This window comes from Argiope bruennichi, chromosome 3, assembly GCF_947563725.1.
Source record: "Argiope bruennichi chromosome 3, qqArgBrue1.1, whole genome shotgun sequence".
NCBI lineage: Eukaryota > Metazoa > Arthropoda > Arachnida > Araneae > Araneidae > Argiope > Argiope bruennichi.
This window is the reverse complement of record NC_079153.1, coordinates 50222664-50241632: the sequence shown is the minus strand read 5'-3', so window position 1 is coordinate 50241632 and position 18969 is coordinate 50222664. Positions and strand designations below refer to the sequence as shown.

General features: G+C 27.5%; 1 protein-coding gene across 1 annotated transcript in view; it reads left to right on the top strand.

The window, feature by feature from the left end:
* The first annotated feature begins 2665 nt into the window (after positions 1-2665).
* The window catches only part of LOC129963823 (nose resistant to fluoxetine protein 6-like), a 46330-nt gene continuing 30026 nt past the window's right edge, over positions 2666-18969 (top strand). Inside the window, exons 1-2 of the mRNA XM_056078392.1 lie at positions 2666-3080; positions 16153-16382. Coding sequence (XP_055934367.1) covers positions 2780-3080; positions 16153-16382 — 531 coding nt within the window. The 5' untranslated portion in view covers positions 2666-2779. The remainder of the gene's footprint in view (positions 3081-16152; positions 16383-18969) is intronic.

Here is an 18969-nt window from a genome sequence, read left to right as displayed (position 1 = left end):
CAAGAGCGACTACAGGTTGATATTATCAAATTCATGCTGTTAATAAAGTGAACGAATAATTGGCTACCTAATGTGGCAAGTACATTAATTGTTTCCACAAAAGACTACGCTCTGGTATGGATTATATTTATATCTCGTAACTGTGAGTTTTAATTTCAATCAAATTAATCCGTAGATGAAAAATAAGTAACATAACGATCTAATTTTGAAAATAATTCTTAAAGATTTTATATGACTCATTTTTTTTTCAAAATAAATCAATAAGAAATAAAAGAAAGTCTTCCATTAAACTTCAGTGCTGCTGACACTACAATGTGCCGCTAATTAGAAGTTATATAACATGATCAAAAGTATTGGACGCTCTCAGATTTACACATTATTTTCGAATTTCTCCAGATAGGATAGATGAATTCCACTTATACTTTGGCCATGTAAAGAATGTGCTTGAGCTCACATTTTAAGATGAAGATTCTATTGTATAGGCATTTAAGAATATATTAGAAATTGGTAAAGAGCAAAATGATTTGATTGTACCTAGCTTTACTAAAAGCTAATAAGGATTAGTAACTTTCATCAATGGTTTCGTTTGTTTGGGCAATATTAATATGTATTTTTGTAACAGGACATATATTCAAGAATATATATATATATATTGCTCAAAAATTTCCAAACAAACTGGAATTTTCTTCAGTTCTTTCCTTGTGTTTCTCAATTTTTTTAGAATTTTCTCCGTGGAAGATAGGACTAAGATCGGAAGCCTTTCACTCATTTGAGACATCGCAATTTGGATTGTACTGATAACATTTATTTTAATACATTTCGAATCTGTCAAGTTGATAATATTTTCCAAAAAAGCGAGAAATGTTTTAATTTTCTTTATTTACTATTATTATATCTTTCTTAATTTATCTTCATTTGACACCAAATATACTATGCGATGTATGATTTTTTTTAAAGTTTTTAACTCATTTTGATGTCATTTACATATGTGAGACATGACACTTTCTTAATTTACTATTTTATATCACCGAAATTTTCGGAGATATAAAATCTCCGGAAGTCTCTTTCCTACTAGTCATAATATTACCCACAACCATATAAAGTGCATTATATTGTCCCTCAGTACAAGTCGATTTGACTCTAAAGATGAAAATGCTCGTCGCACACATGTGTTCGAAAGGAGTATCCGGGGGAATGTTACCATTATGTACACAATAATTTAAAACTTTTTGTGAATGAAAAGTTTAATCTTTAGAGACTATTTGGATTCAACATGGATAAATAGATAGCAAAATAAAAAAGAAAAGAATACTTATTGGTAAGTATATGCGACGAATTTCCTTTAAATTATGCTGTTCATAAAAAAATAAAAAAAAATAAAACTTGCACAGACATTACGCGAATTTAATGCCTTTATTTATTTGACTAAGCAATGGACCAGCAGAACAAATACAAAAAAAATTAATAAATTCTTGGTGAAAATTTTCCATTATTTCGCACATGAAATGTGGAAAGATAACATAAAATAATTGACAAAACTTCTGCCTAGGGATTTTGATGATTTGTTATGTTTTAAACAGATTTGAGTTTTAAAAAAATGAAACTACGATAATTAAAAAAATGCAAATAGCTAGATATTTGCTAGAACTTGTTGTATTTTGTGGCCATTACAACAAAACTTGTAGCTTTATAAAATGAAAGTTGTTACTAATTGACGTAGAAAGGTGCAAAAATATTGCACAGAAGAAAACTTAATAAATAAAATAAAAATATCTGCATTCAATTATTTGAAATAAAATCATACTTTAAAAGCGTATAAGTCCCATTAGCAAGACCGTGAAAATCCGATAGCGAGTTGATATGGTAAAAATATCAATAAAAGTAGTCCCACCACGCCATCGTCACTCTGGTAGGTATAAAAACGGTGTGGGGGGTGTCTATCCTACAGCGCCTCGGTATTCCTGTCGATACTGCTTCGATCAGTGGTGGCGAGGTGGTCGGCTGTACACAAGGAACGCCTGGATATTGAGATACTCTAGTTTATCCATATCGGTACTGCTATATCGAGGTAGCTTTAGATGCAATGATTTATCCTGCAGAGAGCAACATATATATTTTTTGTTATTTATGGAGATTCATGCCATAAAAGTTGATATGACTTTAGATATAAGCATAAATCTAATGGCAAATAGACAAAAAATGGCAAATACCAATAAGAATTTTATCAGGAACCAACTTATCCAAACAATTTATTAATTTCTATCTATAAAATTTTTATGTTTTGCATCCTAACGGGAAATCAGTTTTTAATCTAATACTTTAGTCAGTTATTTCAAAGGCTATCTGAATTACGATCTTTCCTCACTAATCCGCTTAATGGTATCATTTCCTGGGTGCAATTTTATTTTATTTTTTACCATAAATTGCTTTGTACTAAGGTCACTTGATTTCCATCATTATCCGGAAATATGCTTTGAGACCCATACATTTATTGATGAGACGCGCTGTTTTGGTCACAATTTTTGCATTTAATAGCATCATTAATTCGAGCAATATGATGATGCAATTACTTATCTCATGAATAGCAATTTATTCTTAGTCGTTGTTGATTCCTTTTTTCTTTCTTTTCTTGCCCCCCCCGCTCTTTTTTCCTTTTCCATACATGATATGAAGAGATCTAAATATAACTCAGAACTTTATTTGACACTTTAGTGGGCAAAGGCAAATATCAGTTATTGATTTAGCAGCTGTTAGACTTAGAAAAATTTCATAGCAAAATATGAAGAAATTAGGAATATTTTTCCTTGTGTGTCCTATACTTTTAATGTTCTGTGTTAATGAATCCAAAGCAAACTTTTGGAATCTTCCCAATATACCTGAAAACCGAACTGATGAAGACGTATTAGAAGCATGGAAGGAGTTAGACAAAAACCTGAAAGGAGCTGTGAATTCTTTGATCAAAACTTTGATGCCCAAGCTTTTGCAATCTTCAGAGAAAATAAAGCTTTCCCCTGAATGCAGGAAACAGAGCTTGCATCTCATTTCTGGCCTTCGAAATCTAAAGCATTGGGCCTTTAGTTGTAAGTTGCAATCTTTTTTCTAAATGCCTTGTTTTATGTTCGTAAATATGAAAACTCTAATTTAATTTTCGCACATTTACCATGCACTAGAATTTGAAATTATATATGGTTATGAGCTCTCAATGATAATACAGTACCTTGATAGTTTTAGAATTTAATTATCAGTCAATCGATAAATCTTAATTAAATACTAATTCGAAATACACCTGGAGTGAATTTGTGCGAAAATTTGGCTCATAGTCCCATACCACTTATAATTAATATAAATTATAAAATATATTAAAGATTAAAATATAGAGAATAATTTAAAAACATTTAAAGTTAAAAATTTAAAGTTTTTGTAAGTGCATTAAACTTAAAAAATATTTTTGAATAAAAATTATGATCAGGAAAGGAATTGCATGAAAATAATATAAAATGAATATGCAATGGCTATCATAGGAAATGAAGTCCCGAAAATGTCATTAAAAATCAAAACATATGAAAAACGTGATTATGTTTTTTATTTGCAAAGAATACAGAGCGATTACAAAATTCTTCACTGATTACAAAAAAATATTGTAAACAAATTATTATAATTTAGAAATATGATTGCTTTGATATATACAGTGAAGATGTTTATAAAGTTATTTAATAAAACCACTTAAATCTGTAAATTTAAATGTGAGCACCCTTGGTAGCTTGAAGGATATGAAGGGGGAATTCCAATTCTCACTAAATATATCAAACATTTGGCTTTGATATACTCGTAGTTAGACACAGGTTTGGTGATCCTAACTTTTGATTGTATCAATATCTTCAACAGACGTTACAAGCACTTTGTCTTTTATATAACTTCAAAATTGACACTGAATAGTAATGACAGGTTTGAATTCATGAAAATAATTTTTTTTTTAGTTTAGTTATATTAAAGTCTCGTTTTAAAGCATAAATAGGACTATTTTGGGACGGACTTCGTAATTTTGAACCGCGGTCAAATGACGAGGATGATACCTGAACTGGCACCCCCCCTCTCCACACCAGCAGGAGGAGGTTTGGTCCTGACGGATTTAGCGGGCAACAAGTATATATATATATATATATATATATATATATATATATATATATATATATATATATATATATATATATATATATATATATATATATATATATATATATATATATATATATATATATATATAACATTTGAGTTCGCTGACGCCATTTTGATAAATATCTTATGTAAAAATCGTTATTTATGTGTTAGTTAAGCTGTTATAACATTTTTTGAAATATTTAGCTATATCTTTTTGCAACATTTCACAGCATTTTTTAAAGCAAACCGAAAATACGTTGCCATGCAATAATCTGCAAATTTATCATTATAAATGAATAATTCAGAAAAAGAGTTCGGCATGAAATCACTTCAAAATTAGTAAAATGCCTGAGTAAATGCTAAATAATTACAGTGGAGATTTAGTTTTAATACAAAATGCAAATTAAAAAAAATATTGAATATCATGTATTTTTAAAAGTACACGATATATTTCATTGTAAAGAATGCCGTAAAATATATTGCTGTTCATAGTTAAAAATTGATTTAATAGATATTTAGTGCTTATAAGTATTATAAGATTTCAAAACTATGCATTGAAAAAATTTCATATAATAATACCTAAATTTGAAAACAGCATATTTTGTGAAAATTAAATGAACCACTGCATTTTACTGATAATATATTTTTATTGTACTAATTTAACTTATTAACATTACTAAACGTTAATTTATGAACTTCCGGGATTTCTTTTCTTCTTATACCTTTACAGACTTAAACAAAAACCCTCTTATTTTATGAGGTGGACATTTTTAAAAATTGTTTTTAGTTAGTAAAAAGATCTTTCTTCCCTTAAAAATTTAGATGCAGATGCAGAATGTTTTGCTAATAATTCGGTATCTTTGTGAAGAAAAGAAAGTACTGAGATTGATTCGGTACATGTATATTATGATTATAATCTCCAGTTTTTGCATACATACGAGCTATATTGTCAAGGGAAAAAAATTAAGAATTCAATTCATTATTGTATGCGTTTTGATAACTATCGCGCGAATAATCACAAACAAATTTTAGATTTAAAAAATATTTTATTTTATTTGACTTTGTTTAGATGGCAATCATTTGTATTATTCGAAGTTCCCTTTTATCATTTTGTGAAATGATTGTGCTAAATTCTTTCCTGAACATAACGTTATATTTCTTTTTAATTCTATAAGGCAAATATTCTTGTTAAAGTAAAGTCTGAATTCTTTCGGTACATGTGCAATTCTATAAGGCAAATATTCTTGTTAAAGTAAAGTCTGAATTAATGAAAAAACTGTTTTAATGAAAATAAATTGTCCTTTTGATTGAAAATGTTTTAAAGTAAGGATTAATAACAGTTGTCTTCAAAATAATAAACTATTTTTCTCACGTAAAATATTTTGACAAATATATAAGAGATCATAAGCAATAGAACTATTTCTATAGGTATCCGACCTTAAAAAGGTAAAGATAGGGACCTTAGTAACTAATATTATTCCAGAATAAAAGCGTGTTAGAAGCTATCAAAACCTTTTTTTAGGGCAATAAAGTTTCCTTTTGAGGGTAAAGTGTTAAAGTAAAGGGAAAAAATGTTGTCAGAAAAAAAAATATCCCTTAAAAAAAAAAGAGCGGAAGAAGAATGTGTCAAAATAAAGCTAAAAAAACCCCGTAATAATTGTATATGTTACTGTGAAAGACCGAAATCTGGAGAATGTCGACACATATCCGAAACATTATACCAAATACTTCTGTGAAAGACCGAATATTTTATTATATTCTTATATACCGGTGTATGTCGACAATCACCATGCACGGATGGTGATTGTCGACATACAAAAAAAAATTTGTTACGTTTTTAAATCATACTTTATTATCAAAACATATTATGAATCATTTATGTCAAAATAGGAGAAAGCTACAGTAATTAAACTTAAAAGACTATAGTAATTAAACTATTAAATTAAAGTAAATAAAATAATAGCAATTAAACTATTAAATTTAAAGCTAATAAAATTATAGTAATTAAACTATTAAACTTAACGCTATAGCATTAAACTTAATTATGTGATTGATGTTATACTATCTCATTTGTTACAACAATTTAAGCTGTAGTGGCACTTTGAATTGCACAAGAATCCCTTGCTTTTGCAATTCCATTTAGTAGTGAAACATTTATTTTTGCAGTGACAGCGTGTATAGCCTTGCCCTATACTTCTCAAATTAGCTGCAGCGGCTTCTCTCAGCGACATTTCTTGAGAAGAAATCTCATCTATGGAAAGTAACTTTTCTTTGCAAATTACAAACTGATTACGGGAATAGAGCTGCTTGAGAATACCATTTTTGTTTGTTAATTTATAAAAGTCGAAGTCCTCTATTCCAACAACAACCACCAACACATTTCGGTCATCTGTACGACCACGGTCGACATCAGGAACTTGTATTCGAACAGTGGTGTCGCCTCTTCGTGGACCTCGGCGTCTAGTTTCCACCTCCACCAGAGCATGCCAGTGATTGTCGACATGCACCGGTGATAGTCCGAATATATAAGAATATAATAAAATATTCGGTCTTTCACGAGATATTTGGTATATGTTGACATTCCCCGGTGAGTGTTGACATTCTCTAGTTTCGTACATTCATGGTAACATATACACTATATTACGATTTTGTTTACAATTTCATGGTTTCATTGTTTACGATTTTATGGAATCAAATTAGGGAGGTATGTTTCAAATATCAAAAACCGGAAGAATGCTTTTTTTATAGTCTATTTTTATATCAAAAAACTTATAACAAGGTATTCAAAGAATATTTCATTTCAAAAGATAATTTTTAAACATATATTTTAGATTTTGATTTCCAAATGATTGAATTAAGAATGTGCAGATGGAAATGATTAATTCCAAAACGAAACAAACAATACGATGAAATTTAACATTCATTGGCTATGAATTCATGAAAAATTGCTAATCTATACGTACGGAATGTCTTATAAATTAATGCTTTCATTTAAGATATCCGATTAGGAGGAAAATATGAATTTGAAGAGTCAATTAGTTATAGCAAACTGTAAATGCATTTTCTGAAGAACGAATTTTTTCATAATTCTACGCTATGAGTATCGCCATATCTCAGAAACTAATCAAGATATCTTAATGAAATTTATAATTGGTACTCGTTGTGTTATGCAGAATGTAATGAACTATGGATTTGATGTTGAAAACTCTAGAAGTGGATTTATGATTGTTTAATGTAAATATTGTTGAAAAAAAATTCCAAAAATTTCATAGATAATTTCATATATTACACAAAGAAATTTTATTTTTGAATATAATTCTTAGATAACAGTTAGTACACTCTAAGATATGTTACTCGAGTAAAAGAAAAATGAAAAACTGTAATTTATTTTTCTCTAGAACAATTCTAGTTTTTGTAAATAATTGCTAAAATTTACATCAAAATATGCTTTTTCTTCAAAAGCTACATTTATATTTAAATAATTTCACTTTTATTCATCATTTTATCCTTATATTAATAAAAAACATCATATAAACATTAATTTTTTTTTTTTTTTTGAAAAATCATCTCCTCCGAACCTATTTGGTTTGTTGTGTGTGTACTTGTGTATGTGTGTGTGGCTTTTTACATTTGTTTGTTTTTACATATGTTTACATTTGGCTATGCTGCGCCTGAACCTTGTCGGATACCTTAACATCTATTTTTCTTAAATTAAAGCTATATTGTGACATCATCTCCTTTTTCTTTCTGCAAAATGCGCAACGGATTCTAAAAATATATTACCGTGAACCTATACGACGTGAACAAGAATGGGTACAAAAGCATAGCTTATAACATATGCAAAAGGAAAGTTTTTATTCGAGTTTTTGTATTTCGGAAAATGTTTGACATTTCAAGGTTCCATAAAATTGGATCTAATTATCAAGATAATTTAAATTTCTTCTAAGCCTTTAAACATCACAGTAAGTCTAAGAAAATGCATAGAAATATTTTTTTCCCTTCAGAATTAATGGAAATGGACAAGAATACTGAGCAATGTATCAAATAAAATTCAAAGCATTACCGTCTTTATGCATATAATTATTGCTGTTCTTCTGAATGGAAGTGGCCCATTGGTTACAGGTTCACATGTCTTAAAAATTTTAAATAAAATTAATATTTACAGTGATTTTTTAAGTTAAGTAAATGGATTTTCCACAAATTAGTACAAATAGTTTTTTATCCTTTCAACATTTAATAATTTTTTTATTTTCAAAAGAACTAAAGAGTAGTAAAATTTTGTGAGTGAAGTACTTGGAATTTCCGCAAATCTGTACCAATTATCTTACTTCTGCTCAGCATGTAATGATTAGCTGAGTCAAAAAAACTGAGTAATAGTAAAACGTTGCCATTTTGTAACAAAAAAATAGATTCACATCCGCTTCATGCCTAAAAAGCTTCCTTTGTTCTTTTCAAAAACCACTCTCTATTTTTCTTTTTTAACCTCCACTTTACAACAGGAAAGCACTCCTTTGAAAACATTCATCTAATGACAAAGAAACTGCATAGATTAAAACTTTTCAAGACCTGCAGTTTGCCAATCAAACTTGTCAAAAGATCTCAGTAAGGAATTCCAAAACAACACCCGAGAATCTTCTCGAAATCTAATACTTTCCTGATTTTATAAGTGATATCGTAATTGACATTTTTGACAGGTAATTTTCCTACTAAATAGCTTTCAATAAAATAGTTCAGATAAATTGCTTTGATATCATGTGAATATTTTTCTTAATGACTTTTAGAAACGAAACTTAATTTTAATAACAAAAGGACGAAAAAATAACGTGCGAAATCAACGTGATCAGAGTATTTTTTTTTATCGTTGATTGCTGTTGCTAATAAAGTGTAATTCTTGGCATAAATGATATTTTTTTTAGTATCTTCGTTAATTATGAATTATATTTTTTCTATCGACCATGTAAATTTGAAATATAACAACGAATCGAGCAATCCATTTTTTTTCCTTGAATCGCTGTTAAGAATATTTCTACAAGAAATGTTAAATGATATATTATTAAATTATGACGATGAACGATGTTATTAAATGAGTTAAATTAGTTTTTTTCACTTCATTCAAACATTTATAAGAATTGTTTGAAAACAGGAGATCGATGTCAAATAAAAGTATTAATATTTCTTGATTTTGTTTTAGCAACAATCCAAATTTTGAATGCAGCTAATATCAATTTCTATTAATAGCACAAAAAGTTGTATAATATTGCTACAATAATAGCATTTAATGCGCTGTATTCAGAATATTTATTCAGAATGTATCTAGTTATATCGTAAAAATATCGTATAATATTTTTCTGGTTATAATGAATTTTTAATATTAATCGTAAATAAAAGAAATAAAATTTTAACAAAAGTAAATGCTGTAAAAAAAATCTGATATCTTACTCTATTAAAAATCGAAATTTCATACAAATGTTAAAATGTACTTTTAAAAAATTACGTGTTCCATTGATAATTTGAAGCCGAAAAAATAAAGAAAAATAATCATAATAATAAAATACGGTCTTTTTCAAAAATAATCTTTATCTACTAATGAAGGTGGAGGGCATAGGGCATATTGGAATTTGCAGTTCGACAAATTGTGTTTAATAATCTTTCAGGTTTAATTCGAGTGTTTTTATTCTATTTTAAAAATGTATTGTTAATAACATATAAATGATAACATAATACAAATAATATATTAATATTGTTGCGACACGTGTGAGTATACATTCAGTTATTAAAATAATTAAAGGCATTGTTCTAAAATAGAATATTTTTTTAATCCTTAAATTTAGTGTAGAAATTGAGCAAAAATAGAATTGTCATCCTTAAAAAGCGTATTTTTTAGTGGTAAATTAATTTAAAGATAGTTTTTAAACATTAATATGCTCCAAATTATTAAAGAAAAAAAATTAAAATTTTCATCAATTCTCAAATAAAATTTTGAAAAACTTCTTTCTTTTTGGTCACCTACTAGTGAAAAAGTAATTACGTGCCAAATTTTATATTCTAGCACCATCGGGCTGTCAGTCAAAATGTTTTTAACGATTTTTATCCTCATGTATATTGCATCCCGCATACCACGATATTGTTCAGAGATAGTATACAAATACATAAAGGCCAACTTTTAAAACTGAAGTAAATAAAAAATAAATTTTATTACTTATACAAAAACTCTAGGATCTAGTAAGAAAATGGAATAGTTAGCAAAGAAATCTCATTTCTGCTAATATAAAGACGAACAGATGTTCTGTGTTGGTACTTTATTATTGGTACTTAACTGTTGTCCTGCAGTTACCAAATTTACCAAATATATACCAAATTACCAATATTACCAAATATACTTTGGAAGATGGGAATGTGCATCTCGAACCATCTTCTTTTGAAGTTTTAATTAGAATTTCAATTAATTATAAATAACCTGAATTTCGGGATTTTTTCTGCAATAATTTCTGAAAATATAACGGCACGAAAATGTTTTTATCGTTTCAAAATTCAAGAAATCGTTTTTTAATGATATCAATTTAATTGTTGTGCGTATATTTTTCTAAATTTTGTCATTTTTTTAAATTTAAAAAAAGATTTCGATCAATTTACAGCAATATATTATATTATTGCCCTGAAATTCAAACTATTTTCATTGTTTTATGAATTATATCATCGCCTGATTTTCTTTTATTGTTGAATGCTAAAAAAGAAGGATTCTGTTTAATATCTGTCTAGTTTACAAAATGTATAATGTTACAATCCTAGAAATTTAGAAAATAGATAAAACGCACATTCGCGGTTTTATGATACCATGATGATATGATACCATGTTGACTATGATACCATGATACCATGTTGACTATGATACCATGATACCATGTTGACTATGATACCATGATACCATGTTGACTATGATACCATGATACCATGTTGACTATGATACCATGATACCATGCTGACTATGATACCATGATACCATGTTGACTATGATACCATGATACCATGTTGACTATGATACCAACTATGATACCATGTAACTAATATCCAGTAGAAAGGTTCGTGTATACAATAAACAGAATATATATAATTAAAATAAGACAATTTTAAAGTTTGACAATATTGCGGAATGAAGGGCATGAAGTTATATCCACATGATTTAACGGAAATTAAATATAATAAACAGTCCCAACGAACCAACTAACATAAAGTATCGTGGAAGAAAATGAGAGATTTGGAAAAAAAAGTATCGTAACTAAGGCAAAGAATTCTAAAATCAAAACAAAAGGGATTTAATGAAAAAAATCTCAAAATCAGAACAGTATACAGTAGAATATAGTAAGAAAAAGGTATACTTAATAAAGAAATTCTTAATTAACACAAAAAACTTTCATATATGATGTAATTCCTATACGATATTCAAAGACTTTCATATACGTTACTCGTATGTAAAATTTCATTTAACGATCAGCTTTTATCACTCCTGATTTTACACTGTTTGAATTAATCATTAAAACAGACAAATAATATTTTAAAGTCTACAGAAATTCGATTTTAATTTGGAATTTTATTTTTTTCTTATATTTTCAATCTTTCTTGAAGGGCATATTTCAAATTATGATTTGATAGATTTGATTTCATAAATTTATAATACGTATTTTCATTATTGATTGTGACTTAACATAACGTGAATTTACAAATGAATTAATTTAGATCTAAAGAAGAATAGAGGGGACTTTTCTCACAAAAGTCAAGTGAATGCACTTTACAAGAAAAACGATATAAATTAAAAAGAAAAAGTCAATTTTTTCTCTTTTTTTCATACAAAGACTTCCTTTTAATAATTCTTTTACAGTAATTATCAATTTTTCTTTTTTCCCTCTTTGCAAATTTTATAAGAAAAACTTTTTCAACCTCTCATGTATATTAGTATCAAATTATTTCTTAAGATATCATCACAAAATTCGTAAAGAATTTTTAAACGGAAATCAGTGTGCAACAAAATTTTTAAATTTTTCTTTGAAGAAATGAGTGTGAATTGAATTTGATTGCAACTTTTGATTGCACTCATGAAAACAGGCATTTAAATGGAAACAGAAATAGTGTAAAGAATTAATTATTAATTTCCTTCCAAAATCTCACGATGGACGTATTTTTTATGGAATTAAAATAACAAAAATTCGGAATTCGTTTGAATGATTTGTTTTTTATTGAAGAGCTGTTATTTTAAAACCGTAATTTTTACATATCACAAATATAACGTGCAATCAATAAATGTATCGAATATCACCGCAATTTGCGTTTGTACAAATGAAATAACAGAAACAAAGAAATTATTGTCATAAAATAAGCATAAAAATTTTTAGAGAAATTCATTTAAATAAAAATAAAATGCTGTACGAAAATGAATTTCTGTCACTAAAAGAATAACTTTTTAAATCCGAGAGAAATTTAAAAATTGTTTTTGTGTGATAGTATATTCTGGAATATTTTAAAGAAGAAAATATGTAAAAATTTCAATTAATTTTTATTAAAAAATTTCAAAATCTTTTCTATGAGCATATACTAGTAAAAAATAGCAGCCTTCTAAATATGGCAGATGTAGATTCGAAGATCAGTCATCAGAATAATTTTAATCATTCTGATATATCATATATCATGCGATATCACATATATCGCAATTAGCAGAAAATATGCCAGTGTATAAAAAGTAACTTATCAAGAAAATTATCACAATTCTGTCTTTGCAACTATTGCATATTGTCAACAAATTTTTTGCATTTATTGTAAACAAAAGCACGCTAAATTTCCAAAGGATATTGGTACATATTCGTTTATCCCTCAAAAGTATGAAATATTATTTTACATATGTTGAATTTAAACATTTTGATAAATATATCTTAGCCACTTAATAATATTACATTTCACCAGAGGCATACTTTTACATCTTTTATCTCAAATAAAAACCTACAAATAAAAGTCATGATAATAATAATTAAAAAGCATGAAAATTTAGATTTCTGAGTGAAGATAACTTTTTTAATGTAAAGATTATTACAAATCATAAGTATACCCATTTTAAAACTGAAGCGACAATTTTATTCTTCGTATTTTTTATTTTTATTTTTATCAATGTTTTTATTGAACAAGTGATTCAGCCTGATATTCTTTCTGATTATTTAATCGTAACAGGAAAATTCTTATTCACATAATCGCAATAGAATAATTTATATTCACTTCAACACTTGAACTAACGTCATCGCGGAAATTATTAATCTTTATTTAAAAAAAAAATCCTTTTTACATACTGGTAGACAAAGGTAGATTCCTTTTTTTCTGACTTAATCTTTTGCATTTTTTATCCCAAACAAAAACCTATAAAAGTTATGATAATAATGATTAAAAAGCATGAAAATTTAGATTTCTGAGTGAAGATAACTTTTTTAATGTAAAGATTATTACAAATCATAAGTATGCCCATTTTAAAACTGAAGTGACAATTTTATTCTTCGTATTTTTTATCTTTATTTTTATCAATGTTTTTATTGAACAAGTGATTCAGCCTGATATTCTTTCTGATTATTTAATCGTAACAGGAAAATTCGTATTCACATAATCGCAATAGAATAATTTATATTCACTTCAACACTTGAACTAACGTCATCGAGGAAATTATTAATCTTTATTTAAAAATAAAATTCCTTTTTACATACTGGTGGACAAAGGTAGATTCCTTTTTTTCTGACTTAATCTTTTGCATTTTTTATCCCAAACAAAAACCTATAAAAGTTATGATAATAATGATTAAAAAGCATGAAAATTTAGATTTCTGAGTGAAGATAACTTTTTTCAATGTAAAGATTATTACAAATCATAAGTATACCCATTTTAAAACTGAAGCGACAATTTTATTCTTCGTATTTTTTATCTTTATTTTTATCAATGTTTTTATTGAACAATTGATTCAGCCTGATATTCTTTCTGATTATTTAATCGTAATAGGAAAATTCATATTCACATAATCGTAATAGAATAATTTATATTGACTTCAACACTTGAACTAACGTCATCGCGGAAATTATTAATCTTTATGTAAAAATAAAATTCCTTTTTACCTGCTACTAGACAAAGGTAGATTCCTCATTTTCTAACTTAATATTTTCTCATTTCTTTTGATTTTTGACGAAAACAATGAAAAATTACCTATTGAAGCGATCACAGATAATGACTTTACTGTTATCTCAAAATTCAGAAATTACTGTAAAATAAATATTTGTCAAGAGCTGCATTGCCATATTTAAATAAATAAATATAATCAAATACTATCAAAAGAACGCTAAATTTCTGAAGATGGCTATTTATTATAATGCTGCCAATAAATATTTATCTTTCATTATTTTTATTTTATTAGCTTACTTCAAGCTATAAAACTGCAGTCCTTGCATTTAAGCAATTACAAATTAAGAAAAGAAAGTAAATGTAGTAGTTTTTTTTCATGTATTTAAATGTGGTAATGCAGATTACGTTAAAACAGTTAACGTTAGCAGTTGGAAATCACTTTTGACAATCCCTGACTTCTATACAATTGCAACTATCGAGAAACTTTTAATACGAAAGCTGTTCATCTTAATGAGATGCTATTTTGACAAACGATTTAATTTTCTGTCTTAAGAACAAACTTTTCTGTAGAAAAGTTATGAACAAAAAATGAAAATTTTCACCTTATTTGTGTTAGATTGCTCATTTGCGAATTCGTCCGAGATTATTACTCTCCTTACAATATATCTCAAAATACAATCAAAATTACTTTAGTTACTGTCTTATATCTATCTATATATAGATCTAATTTAAATCCTAGTTCATTAAATATTTTTTTATCTTAAATTAGCCCACAGCGCTTTATTCTAAATTTTTTTTTCTGATTCAAATCCCCCCTTTATAGTTAAATATTTATTTCTAACAAGTGTTTTAAAAAGTTGATAACAACACAATTGTGACAATGCAAACTCAAGGATAAAAATTCCAAACACCCATAGCATTCCTTCCACAGATATCTAGATTCCCTTTCTTGAATCGATATGTGTCAAAAAATCCTTATCAAAATCACTCAATAGAAGCACTGAGGGAAAACTTCTCATATTTTTTTCTATCTTATGTCCGGGTGTGCATATATATAAGAAAAAGAGTGGGAATAAAAATAATTGCAATAGGTAGTCTCTCAATAAGAAATCTACCTCTAAATACATAATATTTTTTATTGTGAAAAGTACTTTAATATAGAATATTATAATGGCCAAAAGAATCTTATTGTCTGTAATTTCATTTTTTAATAAAAACGTGAAAAAAAAAGAAATATTTTCATCAAACAGTTTTTATTTTTCTTTAAAAATTATTATACCTAACAATAAAAAAAACCTACACTAGTTTCTACTCACAACTTAAAAATGGTTTATTTAATGCTATGCAAAATTAAGTGGACAAAATGGCAAAGTGGATGACAACTTAAAGGCATATAAATAAATTCGTTTAGTATCCATAGTATTTTCCATCAATAGTTTGGCAATAAGGTTTAATAATCCTTTTTAAATATGGTATCACAGTTTTTAGTTAATAAAAATTGATATTCAGTTAATCGTAAAAAAACTTTTATCACAGAATTATGTTTAACTGGATTTGTGAGAAAATCTACTCAATAATTTGAATTTCTATGAGGGTGCGAAATTATTTATGAATTTTTCACCTTTAATAATATAGCCTTTTTTTCTTTAGTAAAAAAATATTTAGTCTGCAGTTCTGTTTAGAAAGTTATCACTATTTCCATATTAATCATATAAACCTAAGTTCTTAAACCATTTATTCTTCGGAATTTATTTAAAGTATCAATATTTCAATAAAGAAATGTATTAGTGTAAATTCAATATCATTTTAATTTACATTTTTGCTGTTTCAAAATTGATCTTTTCTCCATTTCAGTCATCGATTCCAGCGCCAAAATGGCGGATGGAATCTTGAGCGGTACCTTAAGTTTTCTTGGAGTGTACGACCAGTGTTTGAACATCTCCGTTCCGCATGCAAAAAATAAGAATGAAGTATTGTACCATGGAAAATATTGTACGATTGAAGCTGTAACACCTCTTCCACCGAAGAATAAAGTATACATGTTGTATGATAATTTGGAAGCTTTAAGAAATTTTTCGGGTACTGTAAGTATTTTCGGAATTGCAATTTTTAAATTTTTAATATCGAAGTATACAAGTAAATGGCACTTGGAAGAAATATATCTATTTTTATTTTAATATAAATAAAAGTCATTGTAACTTTGTATGCATATATGTTTCACATCTCCTCCTAAACAACTGGTTATTATTCAGTCAAATTTTGCACATTTATAATATAAGAAATGAAAAAGAATACTGTCAACTTTTCAAGGCATAAAATGTTAATTAAATAATCAATTAATTAAAGATTATTTTTTCTTTCTTATACTTTGCACTGTAATAACATTATTTTTTATTTTAATACATCAGTTGACATTACCTTTATTGGGCTGAAAATATAGATTTAACCACGCTTAATCAGGTAACTCTTTCATGCATTTTCGTAAAATTTAGCACATATGTTTGGGAAAATAAAAAGTTTTTTTTTTAAACTCCACACTTTTTCACAAGTTTCTATGCTTATCAAAGCAGAACTTCGTAAAAAAAACCCTTGAGATTGACAGAATGTGTAACAACAATATTATTAAAAGAGTACTTTTTTATTATATTACAAAATTTGAAGTAAATCTTGTAAATGTTCAAGGATATACTAATGTTTCGGTACATAAATTTTAATTGCTCATACGTGAAATATGTCTTTCTTTTTTTAATTTCAAAGCCAGATATGTAAGGAGAATTATTTAAAAATTCCAAACGACAATCAGTGCGGTTCAGAAACATATCAAAGTTTCAGTAAACTGAACTTCAATTGCTTTCGAAGAGAAACTAAATTTCGAGGATTTTTCACCAAACCGATATTCTTCAAAATTTGAATCTTTCTACAGAACCGTTCTACAGAATTCTATATAGGATAAAAAGTATAATACATAAATTTTTATACTTATAAGAGCCGTAAATAATATACATTGCAGTCAATTAGGCATCAAAACTAACAAAAAAATTCTTATATTATTATTTTTTTTTGATAGAACATTATTTAATTTTATTTGCTATGTAATTGAAAGCGTTTGGAATGTCAATAATTAATATGAGGTGGAGTCATCTTTTGATATACAAGTAGCTGCTAGTCTATGAGGAAGAATTTATTAAAGGCCCTTGTAGTCAAGCTCGAATTTGAATTGCCAATTTTTGACAACCATTTGCAGAGGATTCATTTTTTCAAACTTGATCGTGCTCTTGTTCACAACGCGCGAGCTATGAAGAACTGATTTGTTGACATAGAAGTTGATGAATTAGGGTAGCCAGTCCAGAGTCTCAGAATGAGGAATTCGAGGATCGAATTCGGGCTAGAACACAAAACTCATATTATTAACAGAGCTTGAGCTTATTAGTTGTCTTTTACTAGAATGACGAGTTTTTTTTTATATCAAAAACATTTCTAAAACTTCATTGGTAGTCTTCTTCATCGGATAGCAGCTTATCGTTGCAGCAAAAGATGGCCTCACCTTTTTTTAGTAATTGATACATCCGAATGTTCTCAGGTTCATTGTAATTGTATTTAATAAATTGAATACTTTATATTTTGAATAAACAATGAAGAATGACATAATACTTTTTTGTTGTTTCTTATGTCTAATTTACTGTAATTTCTGTTATCTATGGCTCTTATAAGTATAAACAGCTACGTGATATGATTTCGAACTTGTACGGAATACGGCATAACTATTTGGAGATTTTAAATAATATCTTGTGAAAATGATAGAAAAAGTGGGAATTTGATTTAAAGAGGGTTATATAGGGAGTGAAATAGCATATCCCATGGGCTAAAATATTAATCCTAGGAATGATTAGGAAGCTATGATATTCTTCTTTCAGGGGCTACTGTAATTTCTGTTATCTATGGCTCTTATAAGTATAAACAGCTACGAGATATGATTTCGAACTTGTACGGAATACGGCATAACTATTTGGAGATTTTAAATAATATCTTGTGGAAATGATAGAAAAAGTGAGAATTTGATTTAAAGAGGGTTATATAGGGAGTGAAATAGCATATTCCATGGGCTAAAATATTAATCCTAGGAATGATTAGGAAGCTATGATATTCTTCTTTCAGGGGCTACTGTAATTTCTGTTATCTATGGCTCTTATAAGTATAAACAGCTACATGATATGATTTCGAACTTGTACGGAATACGGCATAACTATTTGGAGATTTTAAAAAATATCTTGTGGAAATGATAGAAAAAGTGGGAATTTGATTTAAAGAGGATTATATAGGGAGTGAAATAGCATATCCCATGGGCTAAAATATTAATCCTAGGAATGATTAGGAAGCTATGATATTCTTCTTTCAGGAGCTCAATTATCATATGAAGAATCACATTTTCCCTTAACATAAAGTAGAATTTGTGCTATTCATTTTTTATTAAAATATCGAAAGTATCAAGAATATCAATAACAAAGGACATAGTCCCCCCCAAAAAAATTGGAAATTCAGTATTTAACCACAACTCATGTAATCTGCTCAATTCGGTCAACAAAAACGCTGTTCTTATCTAAATAATATCTATTTCTATTTAATAATTTTAATCTCTAAATCACAAGAATTATATTCGTACGATCTTGGCAT